At 41.4% G+C, this 26924-nt stretch overlaps 1 protein-coding gene across 10 annotated transcripts in view; it reads left to right on the forward strand.

Annotated features, from left to right (window-relative positions):
- The first annotated feature begins 1088 nt into the window (after positions 1–1088).
- Positions 1089–26924, forward strand: part of mcf2la (mcf.2 cell line derived transforming sequence-like a) — a 54699-nt gene continuing 28863 nt past the window's right edge. For 3 of the 10 annotated variants that reach the window (XM_085263942.1, XM_085263949.1, XM_085263950.1), the window contains exon 1: positions 11876–11994. In XM_085263942.1, the coding sequence (XP_085120068.1) occupies positions 11901–11994 (94 nt within the window). In that variant the 5' untranslated portion in view covers positions 11876–11900. Of the gene's footprint in view, positions 1190–1340; positions 1359–5639; positions 5727–5844; positions 5971–9870; positions 9964–11855; positions 11995–19091; positions 19328–26924 lie in introns of those variants that run through there. The other 7 variants (XM_085263946.1, XM_085263947.1, XM_085263945.1 and 4 more) reach the window with 7 other exon arrangements.

The following is a 26924-nucleotide window of genomic DNA, read 5'->3' on the forward strand; positions in this document are numbered from 1 at the left end:
ACAGTTTTTATAGAGAGCAATGTGTCCAGGTTTATGAGATGAATCACCATCAATTTGCAAATTCTGAACACATTTTAATGACCACTAAATCATTGTGATTTTTACTTTCCACAATCCACCAACTTATATCTAGTCTTCCACATCCTGATCAGTCCCAGTGGAAATCTTAACTTCAGCTCAGCCTTCCGTCTTTCTGTCAGTCTCACTGCTTCCAAACCACACAGCATACATCATAGCAGGTCTCACCATCTTCTAAAACCTTCCCTTTCACTCTTGCTGCTATCCTTCTGTCACAAATCAACCCTGACACTCATCTCCACCCATTGCTTCCACTCTCTTCTTTACCTCTCTTGTGCAGTGTCTGTTGCTTTGGACAATACAATATTCAATGTAGACATTATAATCTATGGAATGAACAGTATGTTAAAAATTGTGTATAATTATTTTGTATTTTTTGAGTAGTGAGAAGTTTTAGGCACATGTGTGTTTTAATTTTTATCCCGATCTTTCATATTTTCTCCACAGAACAGAAAAAATACAGTGTGTCAAAAATATACAACATTTGTAGTGTTCTTTGTATCTTTGTATATTCTGAACACTTATTTAAAATATAATTTTTTTTAATGTGACGTGGGTCTTCTGCACTGAATTATTCCGCCACTAGATGCCATTGTGTCCCTGTTGTTGGTGATATACGGGGTAGGACACTTGAGCAAATCCTGCAAAATCAGCTGGTAGAGTAAATGAATGGAAATATTTCATATGCATGTAGTCCCACACCAGGAGGTGCATCCTTCGAGGCCTAAAAAATAGACACATCTGCTAAAAGTGAGTAATACTTTGGACAACACAATAAAAATCTCAGTTCGCGCAGTCACCTTGGAATTTATTACTGGAATAATGTCAACAAACATAGTCCAGGGGACAGGGGTGTGTAGAGTTTAATCTGCTGCAAGATGAAGAAGGAAAAATGAGAGGAAGAGGAGGTAGCACTGAGACTTGGCTGGGTCCTGTTAATTGGCTTGGAGTGGGCGGAGCTGCTGGTTTGCAAACTTGCAGGTAGGACGTAACTTTCATCACAGGCATGGCCGATATCGTCAGCTTACAGCGTATTTTATTCTACAAGTGTCAGTATTGCTGTATATCGGCGAGTTTCCTTTCCGGACGCTCGGAGGCAGCTCATCTGTCGGTAGGACAAATTCAGTTATTCTGCGAAAGTTTGGCATCCCTTCTTCGAAAAAGTGCGCGGTCCTCAGATTTGATTTCTTGGATCCTCTTAGTCACCACCTTAGACTGACAATTCGGCTCACACTGAGTGACTCATTTATGCACTTGTGTGAGTAAAACATGAATAAAATGTAAGTAGGTAAAACGAAAAATATAAGTAATTGCAAAGTGCTGTGCAAAAGTCTTGAACCACTTCTCAATTGCTTCAGTTTTGTTTCCAATGAGCCAGAATTACTTTTTAAAAAGTGCTCTTGTTCAAGACTTTCTGATGGTCTTTCTAAGTTTTTCTTTGGACATTGGTTACTTTTTCACTCATTTTCAATCCAGTCCTTGTACCTGACCATTGTCAGAGGAATGTTTTTTTTTCTTGTAGTTTGTTTGTTAAGCCATGAATCATTCAAGCATAAAAAACCCCCACCTAACTTAAGGCGTGGACCAGTGTTTTGAGGAAACGGGAGAAGTGGAACACAAAAGAAGCAGAAAGGTATCTGAAAGTCATGTCCTTCAGAAATAGGAAGATATACAGCAAAGAACTGACACAGGACCTGACAGATGCATATGGTCCTTCAACACATCCATCTACTGTTCCCTGAAGCCAAATGTTGTCAGTGGAAGAATGGCTGTCAAAAAAAGGCTACGGTATGATAAATTACAAAAGAAGTGTCATGCATGCATGGGGGCCCAGCCCTGGAGCAGGGTGCCGCCGGTGCGTCGAGCCACCTGGGGGGCTCTTCAACTGGTGGGGGAGATTGTCACATCTTGCAGGAGCTTTCCTCTCCTCAGGAGCTCCCTCTGCAGGAGGGGGAGATACAGGAGAGGTGGAGGAAGATCTCAGCCTGAGTGTTTATTGTCTTATGTAGTCTGGAAGATGAGTGGATGGTGGGGTGGGTGGCGCTGCTGCACTGGGCCCGGTCTGGATGGGCCTGGGCCCCCTTTCCCTGGCGGGTCGCGGAGTATGGGGGTGCCTACTGGGGTCAGCGGGGGAGCTGGCCCCAGGGAGGGGTTACCTGCCCCTCCCTTCCTTCCCTCCCCATCTCCAGCTGCCTCCCTCTTCCCGCTCCACCACAACCACCCACACATGCAGGGCCTTGGAGTAGGGGTATGTCACCAGGGTGCAGAGGAGGCTACCCCCCCCCCTCTGTCCCCTTCTGGCTGCCTCTGCCTCAATTTTATCCCACAACTTAGACATTCACATTACTCACACTCTCATTACACATACATATAGGATCTTGGGGGTGGGCACGATACACGGAGTCCAAAGTACCATCAGGGTGTACACCCCACCCCTGGCATCGTTGCCCACCTCTCAATTTTAAATACACGTAGACATTGAGGGCTAGCAGGAGGGACCATGCGCTTACCTGCTGCTCTCTGGCAGGTAGCTCCAAGCCCTCCTGGGTTTTAAATGCACCTTAGAACACACATGCATCAACATTACAATGAGCGGGTGGAGGGAGGTTCGGAGTCTTCTCTCACCCCCGTTCTCTGCGACCTGCTGGAGCAGGGGGGCTAGGACTAGGAGGAGGAGTTGGCCGTCCGACTGCGGTCTGGAGTGTGGAGCCTTCCTGCTGCTGCGGAGTCGGGGCGGTCTGCCTCCCCCCACCGCAGGGAAAAGGGAAACACCACCTGGGTCTGGGTGCAGTTCCCCCCTCCAGGGGCGGGGGCACCTAGACCCGGTTTGTAGAGTACGCTTGGGGAGTGTGATCGTGTGTACAACGTCTCTTTATGTCTGTCTCCACGTTGGTTGAGTGTGGAGTAAGTGCATATGAGAGCATGAGGGTGGGAATGGATGTTTGTATCTGTGTGTGCCTGTATGTCTGTGTCTATATGTCAGGTTGGGTGTCAGGCGCCACCTCTCTGGGGACATCTCAGGCCCTCCAAGGTTTGGAGGCCTATCTCCCCCTACCACCACTTCCCCTGCCAGTGGCGGACCCCCTCAGACATCGGTGCGTTGGTGGTTCTTTGTGTCCGGGGATGGGCGTCCAGGTACACACCGGCTCACTCCTTGGCGGCCGCTTATCGGGGCCTGGAGCCTGGGGCTCGCTCGGGCCACTTCGGAGGTGGGGTGCCCCCGGCCTCTCGGCCTGGGGCTCGGTCACTCAGGCGCAGCTGGCTGCCGGCGGAGCTCACGGGCGCGTCACTGCAACTCCCCCTGGCTTCTGCTCCGCGGCTGCTGAGTGAGCCCTCATCTGGGGCTCTCCTCAGCTCTTTCCGGGACAGTGGCGCAGCTGCCCCTCTGTTGGTCTTCCTTGGTCTCTTGTGTTCTGGGGGCCTCTGGATGTCTGGAGTTTTGATCTCCTCCACACCTGCTTCACGCCCTGGAGGACGGGGCTGTGGCCCCCCCACACCCTCTAGCAGATTATTACATGAAGGAACCTTTTAAAAAAACAAAAAACAAGTGCGTCCATGCTCACAGGTGTACACACGGGTGATCACACCCACAAACTACACCCTTTTTGGCTCCTACCTCAAAGCACACTGTGTTCTGTTGATCTTATGTGCTGCACAATAATGTTTAACATTTAGTATTTACTGTCATATTCCCATATATCATTGTGATGTTGTTTATTCTATCACTCTTGTTCTCTTCTGCTTGCTTTCTTTTTTCTTTCTCAGCAGGTGATCCAGGTGATTGATATATGCATTTTTTTTCTCTGCCCGTTCTGTTGGTTTTTGTCTTTTGCCCTTCTCCCCCGTCCCTCTTCTCAGCTGTTTCTCTTTCCCTCTTTCTTTCTCCCCTTCTTTCCCCCAGTCAAGTCTGTCCCGTATTCAGTAAGTGAAAATAAAATAAACAATAAAAAAAAAAAAAAAGTGTCATGAAAATCAGGGGCAACAGGTCATATGGAGTGTTGAATCCAAACGTGGTTCAAATCAGATTGTAGATTGCATCTACAGCCATCTGTAAAACACGGTGGAGGCTGTATCATGTCTGGGGTTTAGTTTCATCCAGTGATGTTGGGGACCTTGTCAAAACTGAGAGATCCTCAACATCACAAAACACAGAGAAGTACTACCAGTAAGTAATGTCAGATTTTGATCCACCATGCTATATCAGCTGTTGTCTGACTGACAACAGCTTCATTTTTCTGCATCGACTGCCAGTGCAGTAAAAGCATTTCTGGATAGAAAAACACAAAATGAACTCCCCATAGGCCGGACCTCATCATTATTGAAGCAGTGTGGGATAATCTTGACAGAGAACACAATAAAAGGCAGAAACATCCAAAGAAGAGCTTTGAATGTTTTCCAAGAAGCCTGGAGAACGATTCCTGAGTACTTAAAGAAATGATTAGAAAGCTTGCCTATTTTTCTTGAAAAATATTTGGAGAACCCTAAAAAGAATTAATTTTGGGACTCCATTCATGTGTGTTCTGATCTGATTTATTTCGCTATTATCTCCTACCTTTTTTTTCTTTGCATTCAGGTGTACAGTTTGTTAAACCCTGGCAAAGTCCAGTCTGCCTGGCTTCCCTCCTTTTGGTCTGAAGACCAATATTAACCATGGCGGGAAAGTGAAATTGAAAGTGTGTTTTCTTGGCAAAACACATGAGCTTAAAACTGCCGATGCCTTTATTTCCACAAGCTCTGGACATCCCCACCCCTCACACCCCACCCCAGGTCATGTCTGTGAACCTGGTTGTTAAAAGTGTCACATTGTATTGCATGTGGAACTCGCCTTGTCTTTATTTAGCTTGGCTTATTACCACGTCACAAGATCTCAGTCCATATGACTAAGAGCATGCTGTTCTATTGTCAAAGCAATGAAAGGAGCCTCTGTCAGGGGGGACTGGTAATTGGAGAGGGAATTTACCAAATTTGCTTTGATTGTTCTACTAGAAGTCATCAGAGCTGTGCGTGTGTGTGGTGAAGAGAGGAGAGGAGTCTGTGTTGCTGTAATATAGATCTCACCTGCCAGAAAACAGCCTGAAATTCTGACATTGACACTGTTTGATCTCACTTGATATCATAACTGAAACTAACCACTTCAGCTGAAGCAATATTTGCTTATAAAGTGCTGACTTGTGCTTTTAACTTGAATCGGTCAGCAGATCCTGACATGGATCACTGGATGTGTTGGTTTAAGGAAGACAGTTGTTAGGCTGGGCTTCCCACACAATCATGTGATCAGTTTTAGACAATAACAACAGCATGCCGTGCCGAAAAGCCCCCGAAATCGAGTCTGTCATAAATAAACCGGGCGACCTAAGTTGAACACAAAATGCAAAAATAAACTGCTCACTGTACAGCACAGCTTAATGACAAGATAAAATTAGCAGTGGTAATGTCATTAACACCACTGAAGGCAGAAGTGTGTGTTTGCTACACAGAGGGATGGATGGTTTAAAATTGTGTTACGCAATTTCAAAACTGCCTTGTGGCCTGGGTGTCTCTTCCTTCCTCCCCCTCCCTCTCTGCTGACCAAATTAAATGGATAGTGCATCAGCCGGTTTCTGTTCTCACCATTTCTCCTTCGTTGTTTCACTTAAACTGCTGCCGAAGTATGCTCACGGTTTATTATTGTTGCTGTTTTCCTTTTTAAAAATAATTTTTATTCAAGCTGCAGATCTACTTGTTCTTTTCTTTTTGGTAACATTCAGCATCTGTGCCCTTTTTTAGGAGCAGTCACGTACATGTGAGGAGGACAGTCTGCTGAGGTTTGGGTGTCCAGGATAAGGATGGGGCAGGGGACGTCTGTTCCAGAAGACGTAGAGCAAGCCGTGGAGGTGCTGTCGACGATCAGCGGTAAGGAGAGCCTTGCGTTATTGGACGCTCCATCGCACCACATTACTGCTTATCACATCTCACGTCATCTCATCTGTGGTTCTGTTGAAAGCAAAACGTACATTAACACATCTTTATAGTCTTCTCCAGGTATCCAAGTTAGCTTTTTCAGTCCTTTACATATGATATTTTGTACAGAAGTCAATCTGTGCTTATTTATATTGTTCACAAATATGCACGTAGTGCTTGAAGCCAGTTGCTTGAGAGGTTAGTCGCAGCATTTATGAATTCTAAACAGCAGGTGTTGGAGTTAGTCAGCTGGGGCCAGTTTCACAAAAGCAATTTGCCAGCATCTGCAATTGATGCCAGTGTCCTGTCTCACAAATCATTGTCATTCGCAAATTACAGATACCGAGTTCACATGTTCACACAGTTGAGCATTTCACTGGAGCAGTCAAATTGCTAATTATTTATTAATACAAATCGCAGCTTATGTGTGAAGCAAATCTCGTGGTTTATTTAAAAAAAAAAATGATTTATGAGCTTCTAGAAAAAGTAGGAGAACTGCAATTCTGCCCAGATATACTATATTTAATGAGTTTACACCCAATCACAGAGCAGACAGTTTGGCAGGATTTGCAGCAGATGAGCAGAAATACTAGAATCTATTGACATAATTTGCTCATATGATATTTTAAGACAAGATAACTGCGAAAAAGACTTTATTTAGTATGCCTAATGCAAGATTTTGTTTTGGTGAAAGGAGCTCTGTTTTTGAATACTTGTGCTCACGATTCACAGTGCAAAGTGATATTCATTTATCACGTACACTGGGTGTTGGTGCAGTGCCTCAGTTCATCTATAGACAAATGAGGTGTGAATGACAAAAACAAAGCAAAAAGAACAACAAAAAATACTATACTAGGAGACATCAGTTTCCGTGCCACCATAGTGTAGTTAATGGTCTCAGCATTGCTCCTCTTATAAAGATCGTCTAGCTTTGCTACTGGTTATTAACCCTGTAATGCCAGATGTATCATCTTTGATACATAGTTTGTTTAGACCTCTACATCAGCAGTGTGATGAGATTTATTCATCGCTTTTTTTAGTCCTAACTGACCTACATGTTTATGTTATGTTTTAATTTATTAAGATCAACTGTGAGCACAAATTGCACAGAAATGCTGGATGTAGCACAAATGATACAAATTCAAACTCATATATGTAGTTAGATTTTATTTGTGATCAGACTATTCAATAAACACTCTGGTTTCACAAGAAAAATAAATAAATCATATATTTTTGGCAAATATTTCACAGTTCAGGCTTTACAGGGTTACGTCCTCTGAGTTTACCCAGTTGGACTAAACTACCTGAGCTAGATACACCAATTTATTTTAGTTTACACAATTGTAATATGAGTTGAATATGCAAATTTAAAATAATTACTTCACTAGCTTTTTAAATTTTATATTTATTTTAATTTCAATTTTTCTTTTACATTTATTTAAATAATTTTTTTCAATTTAAATTGTCATCTTCAAATGACTTCAGCTATCGACTTGGTAATGGTCTTTAATACAAGCCCTGTACCTCGTGCTGGACATAATGTTGTCTAATGTGTTGAGCCTGCAGCCTTTCTTTGCGCATTTAACTCTGCTTTTGCTTTAGCTTAAATGGTGCGCTCCTCTTATTTGGAAACGTAACAGTTACACAATAAGGACATGAAGGATTGTAACATTGCTAAATATTACACCAAGTAATTGTCCCAAAGTTTCCAGGAGCACTTAAGTCGGACAATGGGCTTTACCAGGAATAAGGCGGGATAATTCAGTTTGTTGTCAGTGTGATTACGTCTGCAGACGGTTTCAGTTGGAGGGAATAGGTTTTTGATCTTTTGAATTGCTACTTGATTCATTAATAAATCTAATTGTGCAGAATGCCACATAATGAAAAGTGCATGACCACCTTTTGCTTGCGTGCTTTGTACTTTTTAAATTGGGAAATGCTTGTGCGATTGTGTGATGATGATTTAAGTGAAATAAAGGTAATGCGATACTCTAAAGGTGGTGGAGATCTTTGCAGATGGCACCAGTGTAATTTTAGTTTCCTTCCCTATCACCGGTACCACAGTGCCACAGTCAGAAGCTCCCATTGTCTGAGCTGCATGCTTATTAGAGCTTTTTGACTCCTCATGATCTATAAATGAATAATAACTTTTAAAAAAGCAGTTGAGGAATTTGGTTAAGAAAATGAAACTATGTGAGAGTTAAGTCCTTGTGTTGGATAGAAGTGGTGAAAAACACTGTGGTATGCTCATAAACCACGTGCTGCTACTTGCACGTAAATGTGCAGTAAATAAATAGTTTGAGTTTACTTTTATCTCCAAACGGCCAACCCAGAGTCAGTCTCAGCCTGTGATATATGACACCCGTGGACGTATTGCCGAGCCAGTTGCAATTAGCTGGAGAGGGATTTATGTCTTAGCTCACCCTCCACCCCTCTTTTCCTGCGATAAACGCAGCCCAGACATGGAGTGAGATAAATAATCACACACTCTGCAGTCTAATCGAGGAGAGGAAGAGGAAGGCAGCTTAAAAGACGCCTCACGAACTGCTCTCTGAAGGAAAGATGTCTCTATTTGAGATGGTTCAGGAGAGCCAAGAGGTGTTCAATAAACTGCTCCACAGTCTGTCTGTATCCATCAGCGTGTTGACCCGACAAACACACCACAGTCTGAGCCATCAGCCGACCTGGAGGAGAGGTTAGTGTTAGAGTGTGTGTGCTGATTTAAAGTGTGTATTTGATTCTCCTTTTATTAATTGGAGTTTTCTCACTCTCACGCTAACTGGACGTGCTGTGTATGTATGATGTTCAGTGGTTCAGTCTCTGCTACTTAAATCAGTGCGACAGGATGATAGGACAGGATTTCCTACCGCTAACGGGGAGATTCCCTCTTCTGTTTTTCCCTCCTTATTCAAGCATAATAAAAGAACCTGCCTGTTTAGTTTCCTGCTGAGGTTACAGTAAGTCCACAGTTGTCTGAGGGACTCGAAATTTGACCAAATGAGCTACAAAGGGAAACAAACATGACACGCTTTACAAATGATGCATGGTGTAGCTCGGTCCATAACTTTTTCTGTGCTGTTTACAATAAGTCATGGTTATTGGGAACCTGGTTTAATTTAAATATCAATTTATCCCAGAAAATTTTTTTTTGGTTTTGCTGTAGTTAGAGGCTAAAAGTTAAATGACTTGACACCAGGTTTCTTCTTGTTAAAAGGGAGTTTTTCCTTTCTACTTGCTTACAAGGGATCGACTGATTGTTGGGGTTTCTTTCTATTTTTGTAGGGTCTTTATAGTCTAAAGCTTATTGAGGTAACTGTAGCTATGATTTGGTGCTGTTTAAGTAAAATGTAATCAATGCTACAGAAAATATATGAATATCTGACTGGAAAGTCCTCATTTAACATATGTAGTTGAAATTGTAAATTTGTTCTGCAGATATAATTCTTGATAAATTGCTAAAATCTCCTCTTTTTTTCTTGTGACCATGACACTGTGACTTTATCTCTGCTGGGTTTGCATTCAGCATTTGTTGTATATTTTCTCAATGCATTATACCAAAAAACTTTTCTTTTTTTTAAAAAAAAAACAACCTCATCACTATCTCAGTCAGATACACCCTCATCTGTCTGTCAGTAAAACAGTAAACCAAAGCGCTAGTCACTTAGTTTTCTTTTAACCCTGGCAGACCAGCTGCCACTTTAATGTGTGCTCTTGAACGCAACGCTCTTTGGTGTTTTGACCTTGGTAACTGATTAGCTGATAAGGCTGTGAGTCGCTAATCGACCTTAGGTCGTAACACACCGACGGTAGAAATGTGTGTAGTTTAAAAGGAGAAGCCAAAGTCAAGGGAACAGAGTAGAGCTGCTACATTCATCATGGCTACTAGTCTTTGCTGTGGCCGCCAAACAGTGGAAAGAAAAAGGAATCATAAGTCCACACAGACAGGTGAGTGCTGCCTGAGTGGGAAAAATTAGCTTCTTTAAAGTTTGGAACATTTTCTTGGGTCACAACTTGGTTAAGAGGTCATTTCAGGGTCACAGTTAAGGAAAAACCAGACTAGAAACAGTAATGTTTCTCAGAGAATTAGTTTTGTTGTCATGCAGATTAATTTAGAGGTTTATCTTTTAACCCCTTCACTCTTCATGTGTTATGAAGATGTGCGACTTGGAAATGCTGTGGATCCATTTCTGCTGTAGGGATACTGGGAGTTAGTCTCTGCCTCAGAGTTTATAGTGCAGGCCAAAGTAGCATATTCTTTGATAATAATCCATGTGGTAAAATCCAAGCTGAACAATGCTGACGACATGAAAATGAGTGTTTGTGAAGTTGTGATAATGCAGTTTTTAACACACATGATGCACTCGAGTGAATCAAGTCGCTTCTGTGCTGAAGGAACCAGGCTGACCAATCAAGCTCTGGCTGGACTGTGACGGTGACTTCTATTTAAATTTTGTTTAGCATTCATGAGGTTGTGTTTTTTCTCTTAGTTTTTAGTCTCAGTTTTATCCCAAAGAGTGTGAATCTGTAGATTTGTCATGTTGACTTTTTCTAACACTGAACGATGAGAGAAAATTGTCAGAATAGTTTTTTATTCTCTGTACTCAGATATTCAATCATGAATGTTTCAACCTTGATTCTTTTGTTTTTCAGCCGTCCTGTTGTAAATTTGTTCGGGATCACTGTCCTGTTGCATCATCCAGTTAGAGCCAAACTTTAGGTGTTGGATAGATGGCCCCTAAAATATTTTGGTATGTAGAGGAGTGCTTCTCGACTCAGTGACTGCAAAACAAGCCCATATCATAACCCACCACCGTGCTCGACAGCCGGTATGATGTCTTTGAGCTAAAATGTCATTTGGTTTTCACCAACATGACGCTGTGCATTACGGTGAAACATTTCTACTTTCATCTCATCAGTCCAAAGGACATTGTTCCAGAAATCTTGTGGTTTGTTCAGATGTAACTTTGCAAACCTAAAACGTGCTGCCACATTTTAGAAAGAAGAGATTTTCTCCTGGAAATTCTTCCAAACAAGCCATACTTCAGTCTTATATTTTGATTTTTACCGCCACGACCTTTAACATTTAAGATATTGACTGAGGCCTGTGAAGTCTGTAGCTCTTGGGTTTGTTTGTTTTTTTGCAGTTTTTCTGAGCATTGCACGGTCTGGCCTTTGGGGTGAATTTGCCAGGACATCCACTCCTGGGAAGACTCACCCACTTTTTTCCAATTGTGATTAATCTTTCTAACTGCAGACTTCACATTGTTTGGAAATGGCGTTTTAACTCTATCCAGACTGATGGACAGCAACAGTTGCTTCTTTAAGATTATTGCTGATGTCTTTCCTCCTTAGTGTTGTGTTAACAAACACCTGAAAGCTTCAGACCAGCAGAAGTCCAAAGCTTGCTTTTAATCAGTGAATCAAGTGTATTTGTCTAGCAGCACTTGGCTAATACTTGCCCTCTATTCCTATGAAAGCAGTAAATGTGTATTTAAGTTTCACACAGTGAAATGGCCTGTATTTGCATTTCAACACAGTGCAATATGTCATGCTGTTTTTCATCTGAGGTTGTATTTACCTAATTTTAAGCCCTTTTATGGATCTGATTATATTCATTATTTCCACATAATTAAACCATAGAAATTAAAGAGGGTGCGCTTTCTTTTTACCACGACTGTTTGTACAGAGACTTTCTCAGTAGAAGGGAGGGGCCGAGGAAACAAGACCAGTGTAATCACTCAAGAAATGTTGACCGGTGTGCATATGAAAGAAATAGGGAGGGTCTAGAAATACAGCAGAGGATTAGGGAAGTGATATTCTGCTCCGTACCTGTGGAGATGAAGACGTTAAGCGAGGAAGAGGAGAATGGACAGAGAGTCAGGATGAAAGAATGCGCAGGCGAGAGGTTTGTCTGTATTTCGCTGGAGGAGATGGAGAGCTACTACAGATACAGCCGCTGCTGTCAACGGCTGCACAGTGAGTTTCGCAGAGGTGTTTCTGTAAGATTTAAGGTGTTCTGCTTCATGTCACTGAGCTCATCTAAGACAGGAACGTGGAGTTGTAATGTCACAGATGACAACTTTGAGCTACAGTTGGATTTTGAAGTCTATTTTGGACATCAGAAATTCACTTACTGCAGCACACAGGTATAGGCCATTGCTTTTGCAGTGCAGGTAAATTGCAAGAAATGTAAAATAAGAAGCAACAGAAATGTGCCCCCTTTTTTTTTTTTTTTTTGCAAATGATGCATTTTCTCTTAAATGCTAAATCGTCTCTTATGGAACAAGTTCCTGCCATTTTTAATGCCTTACGTTAGCATTAAATAGCCTAACCAGCCATCAGGGTTTAGAATGGCTTTTGTAAAGGTTTCAAGGATTTCTTAAAATATTCACAAGAGCACGATGTTTAGTTTCTGCAGTGCTCTCAGGCTGCTCTGGAGAAAATCGGAACACATGACAAAATGAAACTAACCTTGCGCTCACAAAGTTAGTGGGTTCATTATAGGTTGACTTGGCTAAATCTTGGCTTCCCCCTCTTCACAATTTATTTTATAATAATAATAATGATAGAAGATTTTCTCTGCAGTCTTGATGGTCAAGCTTATAATTCACCCATAGCTGACCAGTTCATCTTTAGTCATTCGTCATACTTATAATCTGAAGATTGTTTTTATGGAAACTGTGTGAAGAAGGGGAATGAAGATGCACAAGAAAACATGGCAACACTGTCAAATGGCTCTTGAGACTCCTTGTTAGAGGAAGTACATGTGGCAGAAAGCATTACGGTATCTGCTAGATCCTTATTTACACAAGGTGGTTCAGTAAGTTGGCATCAGTACTCGAAAGTCTACGAGGTTGACAGAGAAAGGAGAGGTGTGTCTGTGTGTGTGTCTCCATCCAGCATGTATGCATGTGGGAAGCGTGCAGCTTTTGATATTTTTTTGTGTGTGTCTGTGTGTGTTTTAGATCTTTGCCTTTCAGTGATATTTCAAGTCTATTTTGGGCCATTTTGATATGTATATTTTTAGTACAAGCTATTCTCGAAATACTTTATCACAAAGCTAGTCCTGTGTTATGTTTTTTTCCTTCTTGATCCTGTTCTCCACCTTATTGTAGCTTTATCAAGTCATATTTCTATCCCCTGTCAAGATGGAGTCTTGTGGCCATTCGTCCAATGTCAGGATTGCTAAAGTTCTCTAAGATACAAAATCACAGCAGATATTCAAAGGTAGTAAGTGCTTGAAACGCATTTGCCACAATTGATAATCAGCTGTTTTCTTTATTACTTTATGTGGAAATTTCTTGAATCATTTCTTGTAATTTCTTGAATCCTCATGACAGAGATCAGTCTTCCCCTTAAGTACCAAGCCTTCCTCTTTCATGGGTAGTCTCATGATTGTGCAGCCCATTTCCCATTCCCCCCCCCCCCAATAACTGATAAACAACTGAGATCATCTGTCATCATCGGGTGCTGTTTTTGTTTCGATTCATACTCCTTCAAGTTCTCATTTGTAATAACATTTCTTACATTTTTCCTAAGTTTTTAAAGAGACTCCAGGTGGCATATTTCTGGACTACAAATAATCCAAACTTAAAAAAATTACAGTCTTTAAATATGATTGGCCAGAAGCTGATTTTGTAGTTTGAAAAACCACAAATAAAATCTCATTTAACCATTCAGTTCAGTTCAGTTTAATCCAGTTTAATTTATATAGTATTAAATCACAGCATTAGTCACTTCACTTTATATTGTAACATAAAGAACCCATAATAATAGAGACAGACCTCAACAATCAGACGACCTCTTATGAGCAAGCACTTGGCGACAGTGGGAAGGAAAAACTCCCTTTTAACAGGAAGAAACTTCCAGCAGAAGAGGGGAGGCCGTGTGCTGCGACCGGTTGGGGGCAAGGGGAGAGAGACAGGACAAAAGACACTGTAAAAGTGAGCCAGAGATTGATAATGAAAAGAAGTGAGTAAAGAAGAAACACTCTGTGCATCATGGGAATCCCCTAACAGCCGAGGCCTATTGCAGAGTAACTAAGGGAGGGTTCAGGTTCACCTGACCAGCCCTAACCATAAGCTTTGTCAAGTTTTAAGCCTAATCTTAAAAGTAGAGAGGGTGTCTGTCTCTTGAAAGTGGGAGCTGGTTCCACAGAAGAGGGGCCTGAAAGCTGAAGGCTTTGCCTCCCATTTTACTTTTAAATACTCTGGGAACAACAGGTAAACCAGCAGTGCGAGAGCGAAGAGCACTAATGGGGTGATGTGGTACTATGAGCTCTTCAAGATAAGATGGAGCCTGACAATTCAAGACCATGTATGTAAGGAGAAGGATTTTTAATTAGATTCTTCATTTAACAGGAAGCCATATGAAAATAATTTAATATGAGAGAAATGTAGCCCCTGTCAGTGCATTGAACCAAACAGTCCAGTTGGAAAAGGTAAAAACTTCCTGTTATGCGGCAATACTGAGGTATAATGGGAACGATGTGAGTCTTCAGTTATTGAAGTCTTCAAAGCAATAAAAGATAGCAGCAGTTTAAATGCGGTCTGTTTGATCAGCTGTAATGTTTTATTGATGTCTGAGTAAAATATTTTAAACTTGTTACGTAGAGAACGTAGTTGGCTTGCTTCACTCAATCACTGGTTGTAATGCTGATCTGCAGACATCTCAGAGATGATGATAAACAATGCATCTGGAGCTCTAAAACAGTGGGATGATACCATGTTTATGTCCTCTGTGATAGGCTGACTGATATATCAGTTGGATGCCATAAAATACAGTCATATGAACAGTTAATTGATTTAATGAACCTGGCAGCAATACGGCATAAACGATCTAATATATATAAACAGTGTAATGAGATAAGATGAGCCCCTCTTGATCGAAAGAGTGGAAATCCAGGTGTTGCAGTGACTGGCCCACGTAGGCGGTTATGCTACACTTAACGGAAAAAAGTAGCTTTAGCTTGCTGATGTTATTACTTTGTTCATAAACAAAAAAAAATGTTGTGATGACTTTTAGGGGAATTTTAAATCTGCGTAACGTTTTCTGTGGAGCTAGTTTCACATTGCTTTATCTAGAACTGCTCGAGTGATATTGAAATTTGCTTGAAAACGTGATGGTATGGCCTGCACTGCCATTGAAAGGCCTTAGAAAGAATAGCTTCAGAGATAGGGGCTGAACTGTAACACAGATTCCCAATTATGGGGTGTACTCAGGGCCAGGTAACTACATAAATTAGATGAATGGCTTTGAAAATATTAGAGCTTGAAAATGGAGGGAAAAGTGTATTTTCATTGTGATATTCAAAAAAATGGCATCCTCTAACAACTTCAGTTTGACTTTTCTAGAAAGATTTAGTGTCTGATACAGCCTAAATGAGGCTGTAATGAATTAGTTTTGCCTTAAATATTTAGATCACGTCAGCCTTTATCAGTGATATGCGCAGCTGTTTTTAACAAAGTTCCTTAAATCTTTTGATTCTCGCTGATGAATACTGATCATCACAGAACTCACAGGTCAAACTAAGGGCTTGATATGCGTGCATTTGTTTCCTGTAGAGAAATGCACTCGTAGCATGGTGATAAATTTTGCTTTGTGCAGGGATAAGTGCGACATCTATCACCATCTACAGATAAAATTGATCCTTTTGGCCTTCAGCCTTTAACCGAGCCACACGGCCTGCTTTCTGTCAAGTTTCGGTTGATGTTGAGTAAATACTGTCCACCATATGGAGAAGAGGTGACAGAAAACAGCAATGTGGAAAGTGAAGGAAGGGAGAGGAGTCCAGTGGACATGTGAATGTCTTTGTTTTTCAAACGGAATTTGTTAGTTTTGTTTTCTGTGCTTTTACACTGCGGACGTTTATAATTCGGAGATCGCTTCTTAAATAAACAGCCCAGTATTTATCAAACTATAGAGATGTTCGCACCTTTTTATTTCCTTACTCTGCCTCCGCTGCTTTTTTGGGCCTATGAGTCATTTCACAATTGCCGTCTTCCTGTTTATGCTGTAGCCGGCCTATAGTGTTTGATCTCGAAGCGGAAGGATTCAATACTGTTCTCTTTGTAGGCACGGATGCTGGGGAGGAAAGTCTCAACAAAATAATCAAGCTGTAAGTTATTCTAGCTGTAGTCTGCACTGCTTCCCTAATGCACACACATACAGGTACAACTAGTCTTCCTCTGCAATGGTATGCACACACCGATGTCTGCTCTGCATCCCATGTGCACAGATGCACATTTCCACAATTCACATTCGACCCATTTTCTGCTTTATGGCCGCCATATTTTGCAGGCTGCTTTTCTTTCTAAGCCGTAATTTCAAAGAGGAAGTCCTGGAAATAACCTGATTTAAATTTGATTTGGCTGCTGCTTCTTTTTGATGATATGACATTTTCAAAAAGAGAAGCATGTGATGAAGTTCATCATGTGCTGATTTCAGAAGTTGGGAGTGTTTAGTCGATTGAGGTTATCAGCGGTTTTGGCAAGTTAATAAATTACATTACCAGGATCAAATACACAAAGACCAGCATTTTAAATAAAATGACCTGATTAGACGTCTAATATAATAATATTTTATTTATATCGATATTGATTAATAGATTGATAGAGCTGTGCATAGAAACACACCTTCCATAACAGAACAGATGTGATACATATGTGCAGTACTCACAGCTTTCCTGTAATTTCTTTAAGTAGTCTTAAGAAATAGTTCTGCAGGCTTCTTGAAGGACATTCAAAGCTCTTCTGTGGATGTTCCTGCCTTTTGTTCTGTTCTGTGTCAATATGATCTCACACGGCTTCAATAATGTTGAGGTCTGGACTCTGGGGAGGCCAAACCATGACTGATAGTGTTTCACTGTGTGTTTTTCTATCCAAGTTTGCTTTTACTGCATTGGCACTGAGTTTATGATCACTGTCGTGCTGGAAGATGTATTCCCACAGTAACAGCTGTTACAGGAGCCACCATTCACATATCAGTGAAAAAAACTGAAATGAAAAGTAATCAATATACATTTAGGAAATCTGAAGGCAGCTCACAATGATGGTGATAACTTTGCTGCGGACTTCGTGTAAATTGTAAATGTTAAGGGGTGGAGGTGTAAACTGATGACGAGTGGGTGAAACTGCATGCATGATAAAGTGGTAGAGACAGGAAGTGAGCTATTAAAAATCCTCTGCCTTTTCCTGTGCAACAGCCGACGTGCTCTATCTTCTAAATCTGACATGATGTAAATGTACACGTACGCCCACAGGGCTCCATCCTGACACAGCTTCCTTCATGTATGCCAGCTCTTGAAGGACCTTCGGCCATTATTACACGAACATGTTTTAAAAAAGGCTCCAGCCTTTCATTTATTGATAATCTCATCTCAGACGAGACTGAGATTCATGTTTAATTTAATATTATTGTCAACCTTACAACAACCATCATTTATGTCTATTTTGTGGAACTTTCACCACTCTCTCTATGATTTCTACCTGCTAAAATATTTTAATATTCGGCCTAAAAAACTTGTATAATTATACGTCTGGCCTGGTGTAGTGGTTGCGTGCGCTAGGAAAGTGAACACATGGCGTCCCCATTCCATTCATATGACATTATGACACTTTTTATGTAACATGAAAATTTTTTACTGGTATAATCACCAACAATCACATGTGGCACAGCCCTAGTGTGGACTTTAGCCTTTGTAACTTTGCCACCTTTTACATGCACAGAAGACTTTATAATAGTCTAAAGCAGGAATGTTGAACTCATTCAGAAGGTTAACTACATATTTAAAATACCTGACATACCCTAATGTGAGAAATATAATTACAGTTTCAGCAGAAGGTCTCAGTCTTTCTATGTGATGGCAACAGCATGAACACACAAGTTAGTAAAATGAAAGAAAACTTTCTCCTGTCATTAGAAAACAGTACTCTTAATTCACAAAAGTTGTCCTTCTGTATATTTTAATTTCAGGCCAATTACAAAAAGAACAACTTTTCTGCCATTTAATCTATTACTTAATTACTTTAGTGTGGTATGAACGACTATTGTGGAGGTCTTTACCAGTAGGAAAAGCTCTAAAAAATGCAAAATCTATGCCCTCCTTCACATTTTCCAAAGCTAACCAGGGTCAGACTGGAGTCTTTGTCGGGCCGATTTTGGACCTCGAGCCTTATGTTTGACAGCCTTGCTCTAAAGGAAATTAGATAAATGTACAGTCACTTTCTGGCAGAGCAGCACATATTTCACTTTGAAAGAAGATACTGTTTTAAGGCGACTTAGGAGCATGTGTGTGTTCAGTTAATGAGTGTTTTTATCACAAATTTGAATTGATTAAATTTTTTTCTCAGATTTTTTTGTATATAGAAATGAAGAGTAACGTAGCAGTAGTAGTAAAATAAAGCATGTTGAAACCCACTAAATCTGAGACTGTTCAGCGGCAGCAAGGCTGCCTTTACGTGAATTAAACTCCCCAGAGTCAAAATTTTCAGTTTGTGTGTGAGAGTGAAGCAGGGGGTCCCCCTGCTGACCCCAGTGGCATTATGTGTGTCTTTTGTGCCTGTACGATGGTGCGAGAGAAGCGGAAGAAAACAGAGGCTTCCATTTCAAAGCGTGTTTGTTTTATTTGCTTACATTTGTGTACATACTCTGCTCTTGTTTTAAAGGAACCGGGTGCCAAAATCTCAAATTACATTTAAGCTAATTTATGTCTGTTTGGTTACACGAAGAGGCTGAATCAGGAAGACAGACAGACTCCTAAAAGCTGATTAGCATTGGCCAAGAGATCCTTTTTTTACAGTGAATTTAGATCATATTACATACTGCCTGATATTCAAGACAAATATTACTGAAGCTAAATTGTACATTTAGTACAATTAAAAAGTTATAGTATAGTAATTTGATAATGATGATAATAATAATAATAATAATAATAATAATAATAATAATAATAATAATAGACTTCCATGTTCTCAGCCAGGGGGCGGGCTGGATGCTCCAGAAGCTCCGCCTCCTGGCTGGCACAGACAGAGAGGGTGAGTGTGTGTGTGTGGGGGCTGTGCTGAGCAGTGACAGCTCAGTCAGCGGCTGGAGCAGAATGGACTCCCGTAACTTCCACCGAGATGTTCTCTGACAGAATATGCGGCCGTGCGTGAGCGTGTTTTAACTCTGTGTGTGTGTGTGTGTGTGTTAGAGGCGGGGAGGTGGACACACACACATGCACTCCCTAAACAAACAATGGCATTGAACAGAGTGTCTCAACTCTGCCACGAAATCACCAGGCTATGGCTGCAGCTGAAGATGATGACAGGTAGAGTGTGTGTGTATAAATGTGTGTGATTGTCTGGTTTTGGGCAAAGTTAAGATTGTGGGAATTCTGCAGGTGTGTTTCTCTTTGTATGCATTTAGTTCTTGCTCTGTTGACTCAGTGCAGTTGTTACCTGTGCACTCTGGTATCAGAGGTAAACCTGGTGAGAAAGGAGAGTCCACTGTCCACTTAAGATCTTAGACAACAAAAAACAGACTAATGAGGGTAATAACTGACTGAGTTAGCCAATCAGACTTGATCATCATCTAGTGAAGACTGTAGCAGCACTGAAACTGAGCCAAAGCACGTGCAAGATTGCTGAAAATATGTCTAGAGTAACCTGGTGTAGACCTAAAGTGTAGTAGATCCTTCCTCTGCACACAGAGGATTTCAACATGGTGCTGCTATGGTAAATGGCAACACATTGTCTTAAAAAATGTTGCTGTTTTTCCTGAAAAGGTCATATTGATAAAACTAATGCAGAGATCAGCAGGGAAGTGAACTTTCAGAAAACAAAGAATATTGTACTAAAGGCTGTTGTTGTGGTAGAATAGAAACCTTTTTGACACATAAACCCATCAAAGTTAAGGCTGTGTGAGAGATCACTCATGTCATGAGGAGCTCGGCTGGTGAGGGTAACCCAATTTATGAATGAAGGAGATGAGTGAGCATGGTCTGACATTGATTTTTCTCTCACTGCACAAAGATGCTCTTCCTGCTAAAGGCACTATGGTCCATCAGACGGTTACATAATCAAATCTGAAGTGGACAGTGCATTTTGTCCCGAGGTCCTGTTTGTGCGTTGAAGTGAGGTGTGTGTGTGTTTATACAAGGTCTGTTTACCCACAGTTACAGTACTCAGTGGGGCACGCTGACAGCATGTTAATCACTTTCGTCCCATTAACTAACACAGTGCGTTTCCTCTTGTCAGTTGGAAGCAGCGTTGGGACAAAACGCTTTTGAGACTTTGAATGTCAACATCTCCTCCCCCTTATTTCCACCCTCTGTGCGTGTTTGCGCGCACGTCATTTGACTCCATCTCATCTATTTGGCCTTTTTTTTTTTTTTTTTGTTTGCTCTGTTGTGGAAAAATGGAAAACTAAAAAAAAGCCGCAGAGTTTATATGAATCCATAGAGATTTTTGGTCGAGCCTTTCATGGCCCCTCAGGTGTGTGTGCAAAGTAGTGTTTGTTTTGTGAGCCTGTTTCGTGTTGCTGTGCAGAGAGTGAGCGTGTTTGATCTGCTAGCAGATGGGCTGAAGTTATCTCACGAGCTTAGCCCGTTCATGCACGGGCAAACACACCACAGAGGTATCAACCTTTCCTTTCTTACTTTTGCCAAGTCGAGATTAGAAATCGGCAAGTCGTGACTGTGTCCCCGCAAGGCCACTGATATACGTGTGTATGTCAGTGCCTTATGATCTGAGAAACAGGAAGCATTAACATCGAGTTAAAATCCAGTGTTTGCGCTGGATTTAGCAGCCGTAGCTGCTTTTTTATAAAGTTGATTTGTTTGATCCTAGAGTGGCGCACACACACACACACACACAGCTAAATTAATCTTTCATGATCTCAGTGAGCAGGAGTTTGGGTTAATAATAAAATGCAACATATTAAGTGTATTGAATACAAGTGACACATTTGTCAGGCTAATACAGTTTCAGTCAGCCTTAGGGACCTCTTGCTGTTTAATATTGCTTAGAAGATGCACCCCGAAATCCCAAAAAGTGTGTGTGTGTGTGTGTGTGTGTGTGTGTGTGTGTGCGCGCGTGTGGTCTCATTTTAATGTGACTTTTTGGTGAATTGACAGGCTTCTGTGTGTCTTTGAATGCAACTTTCTATCTAAGCTTGCAAGCATTAGCTCATAACTTAGCACTCATTTCCATATCATTCAAATATGATCGCTTCTGACTCCAATAAAACGCCACGGTGACGGCCCGAATGCCAGACTTCAGCCTTCAACCGTAAAATGGAAGTCCATTAACAAACTGTTGATGTTCTTGTGGCTGTGACCATCTGTTTTATACAGTCTCTGACTTTTTGGTAAACATTTCCCAGTCATGTAAAAAAAAAACCTGCAACTTTGCATTTGTTATAGTTATGTTACAAGTGCTAGAAGGTACAGGTAGATAATGCATTTTAATGCGATAACAAACAAAAAAAACTGACACAAAGGCTCAGTCTGGATCCTGGACTTCCCGTGCTGTTTTAGTAGAGCCATTACTGCCTGGCAAATGGCCATCTCTTTTACATACTACACTGCAGAGCTTGTAGCCTCTTCTGACACTGCTGAAAAATACATTCTGTCATACATGTAGTGCAAACTCAAACTGTCCTGGGTCAGGAAGAAGCAGAACTAAATTTCTGCCTCTTCAGCAGGCTCTACTAAGCTTTAAAAAGCATTCTAACTTCCTCTGAAGTATCGCTGACCTTTTAATCGTGACCCACTCGGCTTCAGATCAGATTTCTTTGCTAGCCAATATCACGGCACTGGATTACTCTTCAAAGTTGACTTTCCTCTGCGAATATCAGAGTTGAAGGGCTTTCGTCAAAAGTGGAGCATTAGACACCTATAATCACATGTAAATTATACTAAAGCATTCTGCAGAGTCATACAACCTTGACTACATGGAGAAACTACACCAGAGAGGGAAAAATATCTGGAATCTGTGATGACTTAATGATGCTAAATCCATCTTGAAGTGAATCTGGCCCAGTGTTAGTGACTTTTAAGACTATTCTAAGAAATAAGGCTTACTTCCAGGGCATGATGTCAATATATTAAAAAAAAAAAAAAAAAAAGTGGTGGTGTTAGCTTTTCTCTGCAACTGGAGGGTCCTTTTCAGGCAAGTAAAAACACAGGGCTATTGGATTCCTTCCTTACTGGCTGCCTCCTTCTTTTTCTCTCCTAGTATGTAATTTCCCCCCCTTTTTTTCTTCCTCCCCACTGTCTTTCACTTCTCATGTTCTTTGTTCTGTGTAGTGTAATGACTGGTAGCTATAGCCAGAGGCAACTAAAAAAGGGCTGCTGTTATATCTGCTGGTTTTGCACTCAGCTTGTGCTATTACTGTATGTTTTCTTTTTTCCTCTCTAGTGGTGGGGAGAGGGGGAGAGGAAGGGAGGAGGACCTGGATTTTAAACCCACAAAATTGCGAGTACATGCTTTGTAGTTTAGTGAGGTGCACCACAGATTTACCGACGGCTCCCAGCCCGTTTGGGAGTTTCTAGATTCTGAAATTCCCACGACGGAGCTCAAGTCTGTAGCCAAGATCAGGTAATGTTTGTCACCTGGTGGGGTTCAGGAGGGTCACATCAATTACTGAGCCACCTAGATGGCTCAATTATTCACAAATTACCTTATGGAATGGCGGGTCTGGTTCATGCTGACGCACTCAGACATTCGAGTCATTTCACACTGTTGCACTTGCTGCAAAAACAAAGGAAAGACATGGTCTGGTTGTTTTAACAGCGTGTGAGCGTAAATAGACTAAAATTACCTTTAACTAATAGGTGAATTCCTTTTCTTGTACTTGAAGGTGGTGCATGAACCCATTTGAAGCCTCAGCATTTTTTTATTTTGTATTTTTTGGAGCCAGACGTGACCATATGTGGATGAGAAGGTGGTGTGCTAATGTTAGCAGCTGGAACTAGAATACTTCCATGCTTGATTGGAAAGGAGCATCAGTGGGCCACATGGGTGCAGTTCAGTCACACACATGCTAATTAGTGCTAAGTTAACAGACTGATAAAAATAAGTTTCACTTGTCAAAGCTGATGTACATGTCCTTGATGCACCGTGCAAAAGTTGACGCTTTGCACGGTGCTTGGAGCTTCCTATTTTGGGCGCTTGCACTGAACAGCAGAAGCACATTTGCTGAATAAAGAACGATTCTGCACAAACTTGTCTTGACGTCAGCAGGCAATAAAGGGCTGCATTCACTTGTGTAACACAAATCAATATTATTATTGTTTCATTAAAACGCTTAATGCTGCCTGAAAGGGTACGTGTGTGTATTCATTTGCAGATTTTTGCGCACTTTGCTTCCGCGCAGAGTGGGAACCATGCCTGAGAGGGATTGTGTGTCCGTGTGTGTGTTGTGATGGCAGCGCAGACTGTAGACAGAGGGACAGTAGTGTGTTGTTTTGCTGAGATGATGATGCCACCATCTATTCAGTAGATTGGGGCTCGCTGCCAGTGACCGAGTAAAGCCTAAAGCTATTGTTCTGGATTTCTAACGCAGTGGACTGGACTCAGAGGACATCGCTTTCGTCTTCTTGGCCTTTTTAAGTTGAAGATTTAATCTTAATCTTTCGCCAAGAAAAAGCTTGTAAAATGTACATTTGGTGATTTAAGGTGGTTTCAAGCGATTGGTTTGGAGAGTAGGTAAAAAATAAATCCAGAAATTGATATATTATGTTTTCACCACCAGTGAAACTATTTTTTCTTTACACTTCTAAATATAAATAACTTGTACACAAATCCAGTCGTAATAACCTTTTACAGCCAAATGAAACAGTTACAAACCTGAAACATGATATATCGGACCACCTGTGTCTGTAGGGTCTCCTTGGCAGGGCGTGGAGGTCCTGGAAAACACACTTGGATAGGCATGTTGTTCAGCATTGGTAAATGTAAATAATAAGTAATAATTCACCTGGACTCTATTCAGTGAAACCTAGGTGCTCCAGCTGACTGAACACTTACAGCTGTAGCTTCAGACATCAAATAAGAACATGTTTTTCGACCTGCTAATCTTTCTTGAGCCCCTGTAGTTGAAGCTGTGGGTGTGGGGATGGGCACCAAATTCACATGCATTCCAGATCACTGTTGGCCTTGTGACCCAGTTGTTTGGCACGGTGTGTGTGTGTGTGTGTGTGTGTGTGTGTGTGTGTGTGGTAGAAGCACCACAGCAGTGACAGATGGAGCGTTGGTAAACCCGGACTATAATGCCAGATAATAAAGCTTGGATTCCCTCACATGCACACAGCTGCAGAATGGTTGTGTTGCTTCTCAGCATGTAACTCACACAAATGTGCACACAACTGGCCATCTCTCTGAGCTGGTATTTAACACCAATGCAACAACTTTTAGCCCTGCATGCCACGCCCTCACCGGATTCCCCTACCTAGTGCCTTCGAGTCTACATTCCAAGTCGGTCCTTTTCCATTTGGTGCATACCATAGCAGCAGATGCAGAGCTTAAGGTCTCAGTGACGCGCCTGAGTGCTGGTGGACATGTGTCTCAGTGAAATTCATCCTGTCTGCTTCAGGTTTTCCATCAGTTTGATCCTTTTACAATCTAAATGATTAATTTTGTGTTAAGAATCTAAATCAAGTATCACTGGTCCATGGTTGAGTTCTTTCTCTTGTTGCGACCATAAACACGTAATCTAAAATGTACTAAAAGTTATAAACTGCATACTAGAAGAAGGTTAAAATGGGGTTAACAACATCTATAGATTGCAGCATCAACAACCAATCATTTACCAGTTTATCTGTAATGATGAGGGCAGCACAGAATTGGCGCAGGCTGAGATTTGAGCCCTAACAAAACACAGGCACAACATTAGGGGGAACAAAAGGTTTAAAGGTTGCATTTTAAGCGGGACTTATAGCCATCAGTGGACCGTAATAATACTTCTCCATTTGCTTATGTCTTGTTGTGTCTATCTAAGGTTCTCTCTGTGTGTTGTGCACCTCTGTGTCCAACCACATCCTGGCTGTTTTTGTTTGCACGGTCCTCAGCGAGGGTCATGTCTATGCACTTGTGTGTATAGTCACGTGTGTTTGACTGCACTCCAGTCAGCTATCTGGCTTCCTGCGGCTTTGAGCTTTGACCAGCCATCGATGCTGGCAGCCGTCAACAAGCAGAGAACAGCTGGCTGCCGTCTTTGAACCGACAATGTGTGTTTAGTGATGAAAACCTGTAGGAGCATGACTGCAGAACAAAGGAACAGGATGTGTGTGTCCATCTGGGTGATGGTAATACAATGTATTGGCGACAACAGTCTGGCTTTTATAGGACTTAATTGGGCTGCTGCCTTTCATTCTCCTCAGAGTTGGGGTGACATGTTAATCCTGAGAATCATTTCTCATATGACAGACAAATAAACGTTTATCTTAATATGACATTGCGAACTTCCCCACACAGTAAATACAGTAAGCATAAAAGGAAGCTAAAGTTCAAACTCATGTGACAGTCTTCTTACTCGCATGTACTCTCTTCCTTTTTTAAAATATACTCCAATATATTTAGACTTTGCTGCCAACTGTGTCTGCTTTTTTTGCTTTTGATTTGCACATCTGCAATAACCGCAATAACTCTGTAGCAACAGCAACATTAATTCTTATAACAACAACAGTTTTACGGTTTTCATTGTGAGGTAAATGCTCTACAATAATACAGAGAACTCCAACAATCATCACCTACGGGCATGCATGTAGTGACTGGGCGAAGAAACCAAAACCCCTTTTGGTTGGGGCTCAATAACCTCAGTTTTATCTGAATTTAGGAGCAGGAGTTCAGGGGTCATGTAGGTCTTTGTCTTTAAGGCAGTCCTGCAGTTTAATTAATCGTTGTGTGTCATCTGGCTTCGTTGAAAGATAAAATTGGGTGTCATCTGCATAGCACTGAAAATGCATGATGCCTTGTAATAATATTGCCTAAGCAAAGCATGTATAATGCAGATAGAACTGGTCCCAGGACAGAAACCTGTGGAACTGACAGAGCTGCCATCAAGGAGAACAAAACTATATGAACAAATGTAAAAGAAAGTTAATAGCTGTGATTTGAAAACATAAGCTGCGGCATGTGCAGCAGGTCAGTGCTGAAGCCGCAACTTTGCAGAATGTTTGACGTTTGAATAATATTCACGTCAGTGTTCTCCTCCCAACACTGGGCTGTTTACAACCTTTCAGATCACGAGACTCCACATCATCTGTAGTGTGATGGTGATGAGAACATGCTCAACATCGCATAATGTTGGATGCTGTGTGTTTTATGGTTTTAAACTGTAGCGCTCCTCCTGACCCTCTGCCACAGAGAGATCACATCCACGGTATCGGCTAGCACCAGGCCAACACATTAAATATGTAGGCATGTGTAAAGAAACCCTGTCCTCCATATCATCTTATTGAGACGAGAGCACCTCTACAGTTTTTGTTTTTTCCCCCAACTGCTTCCTTTTCCCTCTTTTCACCCCTTTAAATCCAGGTCTTTTCCTCCCTCATATATACAACCAAGAATACAGCTGGAGACATTTAGGAGTGTGAAATGATCCGATTTAGTAGACCGCAGCTGCATATTAATCCTGAAATGATGCGTTCATGCAGCACATATGTCTTCATCCGAGTTGTACTTAACATTAACTTAAAAGTTATTTTAACTGCTGAATAGAGCCCTTTAGAAATACAATACACTTGATAAAAGTTAATAATGGTGTAATATTTTCCTAATGCATAAGATTGCTGGGATACATATTATTTGTCCTTCAGATAAGCCCCTGAGAAAAGGATGAATGAATTTGGGAAGGGGTGTCAGAGGCCTGGGGGGAAGGGTATAAGGAGGGGGTGGGGCATTCTTTCGAGGCCCCCCATAATC

This window comes from Mchenga conophoros, linkage group LG23 (assembly GCF_057382185.1).
Source record: "Mchenga conophoros isolate Kocher_MC1m ecotype Shallow Benthic linkage group LG23, M_conophoros_male_GT1.1, whole genome shotgun sequence".
Taxonomy (NCBI): domain Eukaryota; kingdom Metazoa; phylum Chordata; class Actinopteri; order Cichliformes; family Cichlidae; genus Mchenga; species Mchenga conophoros.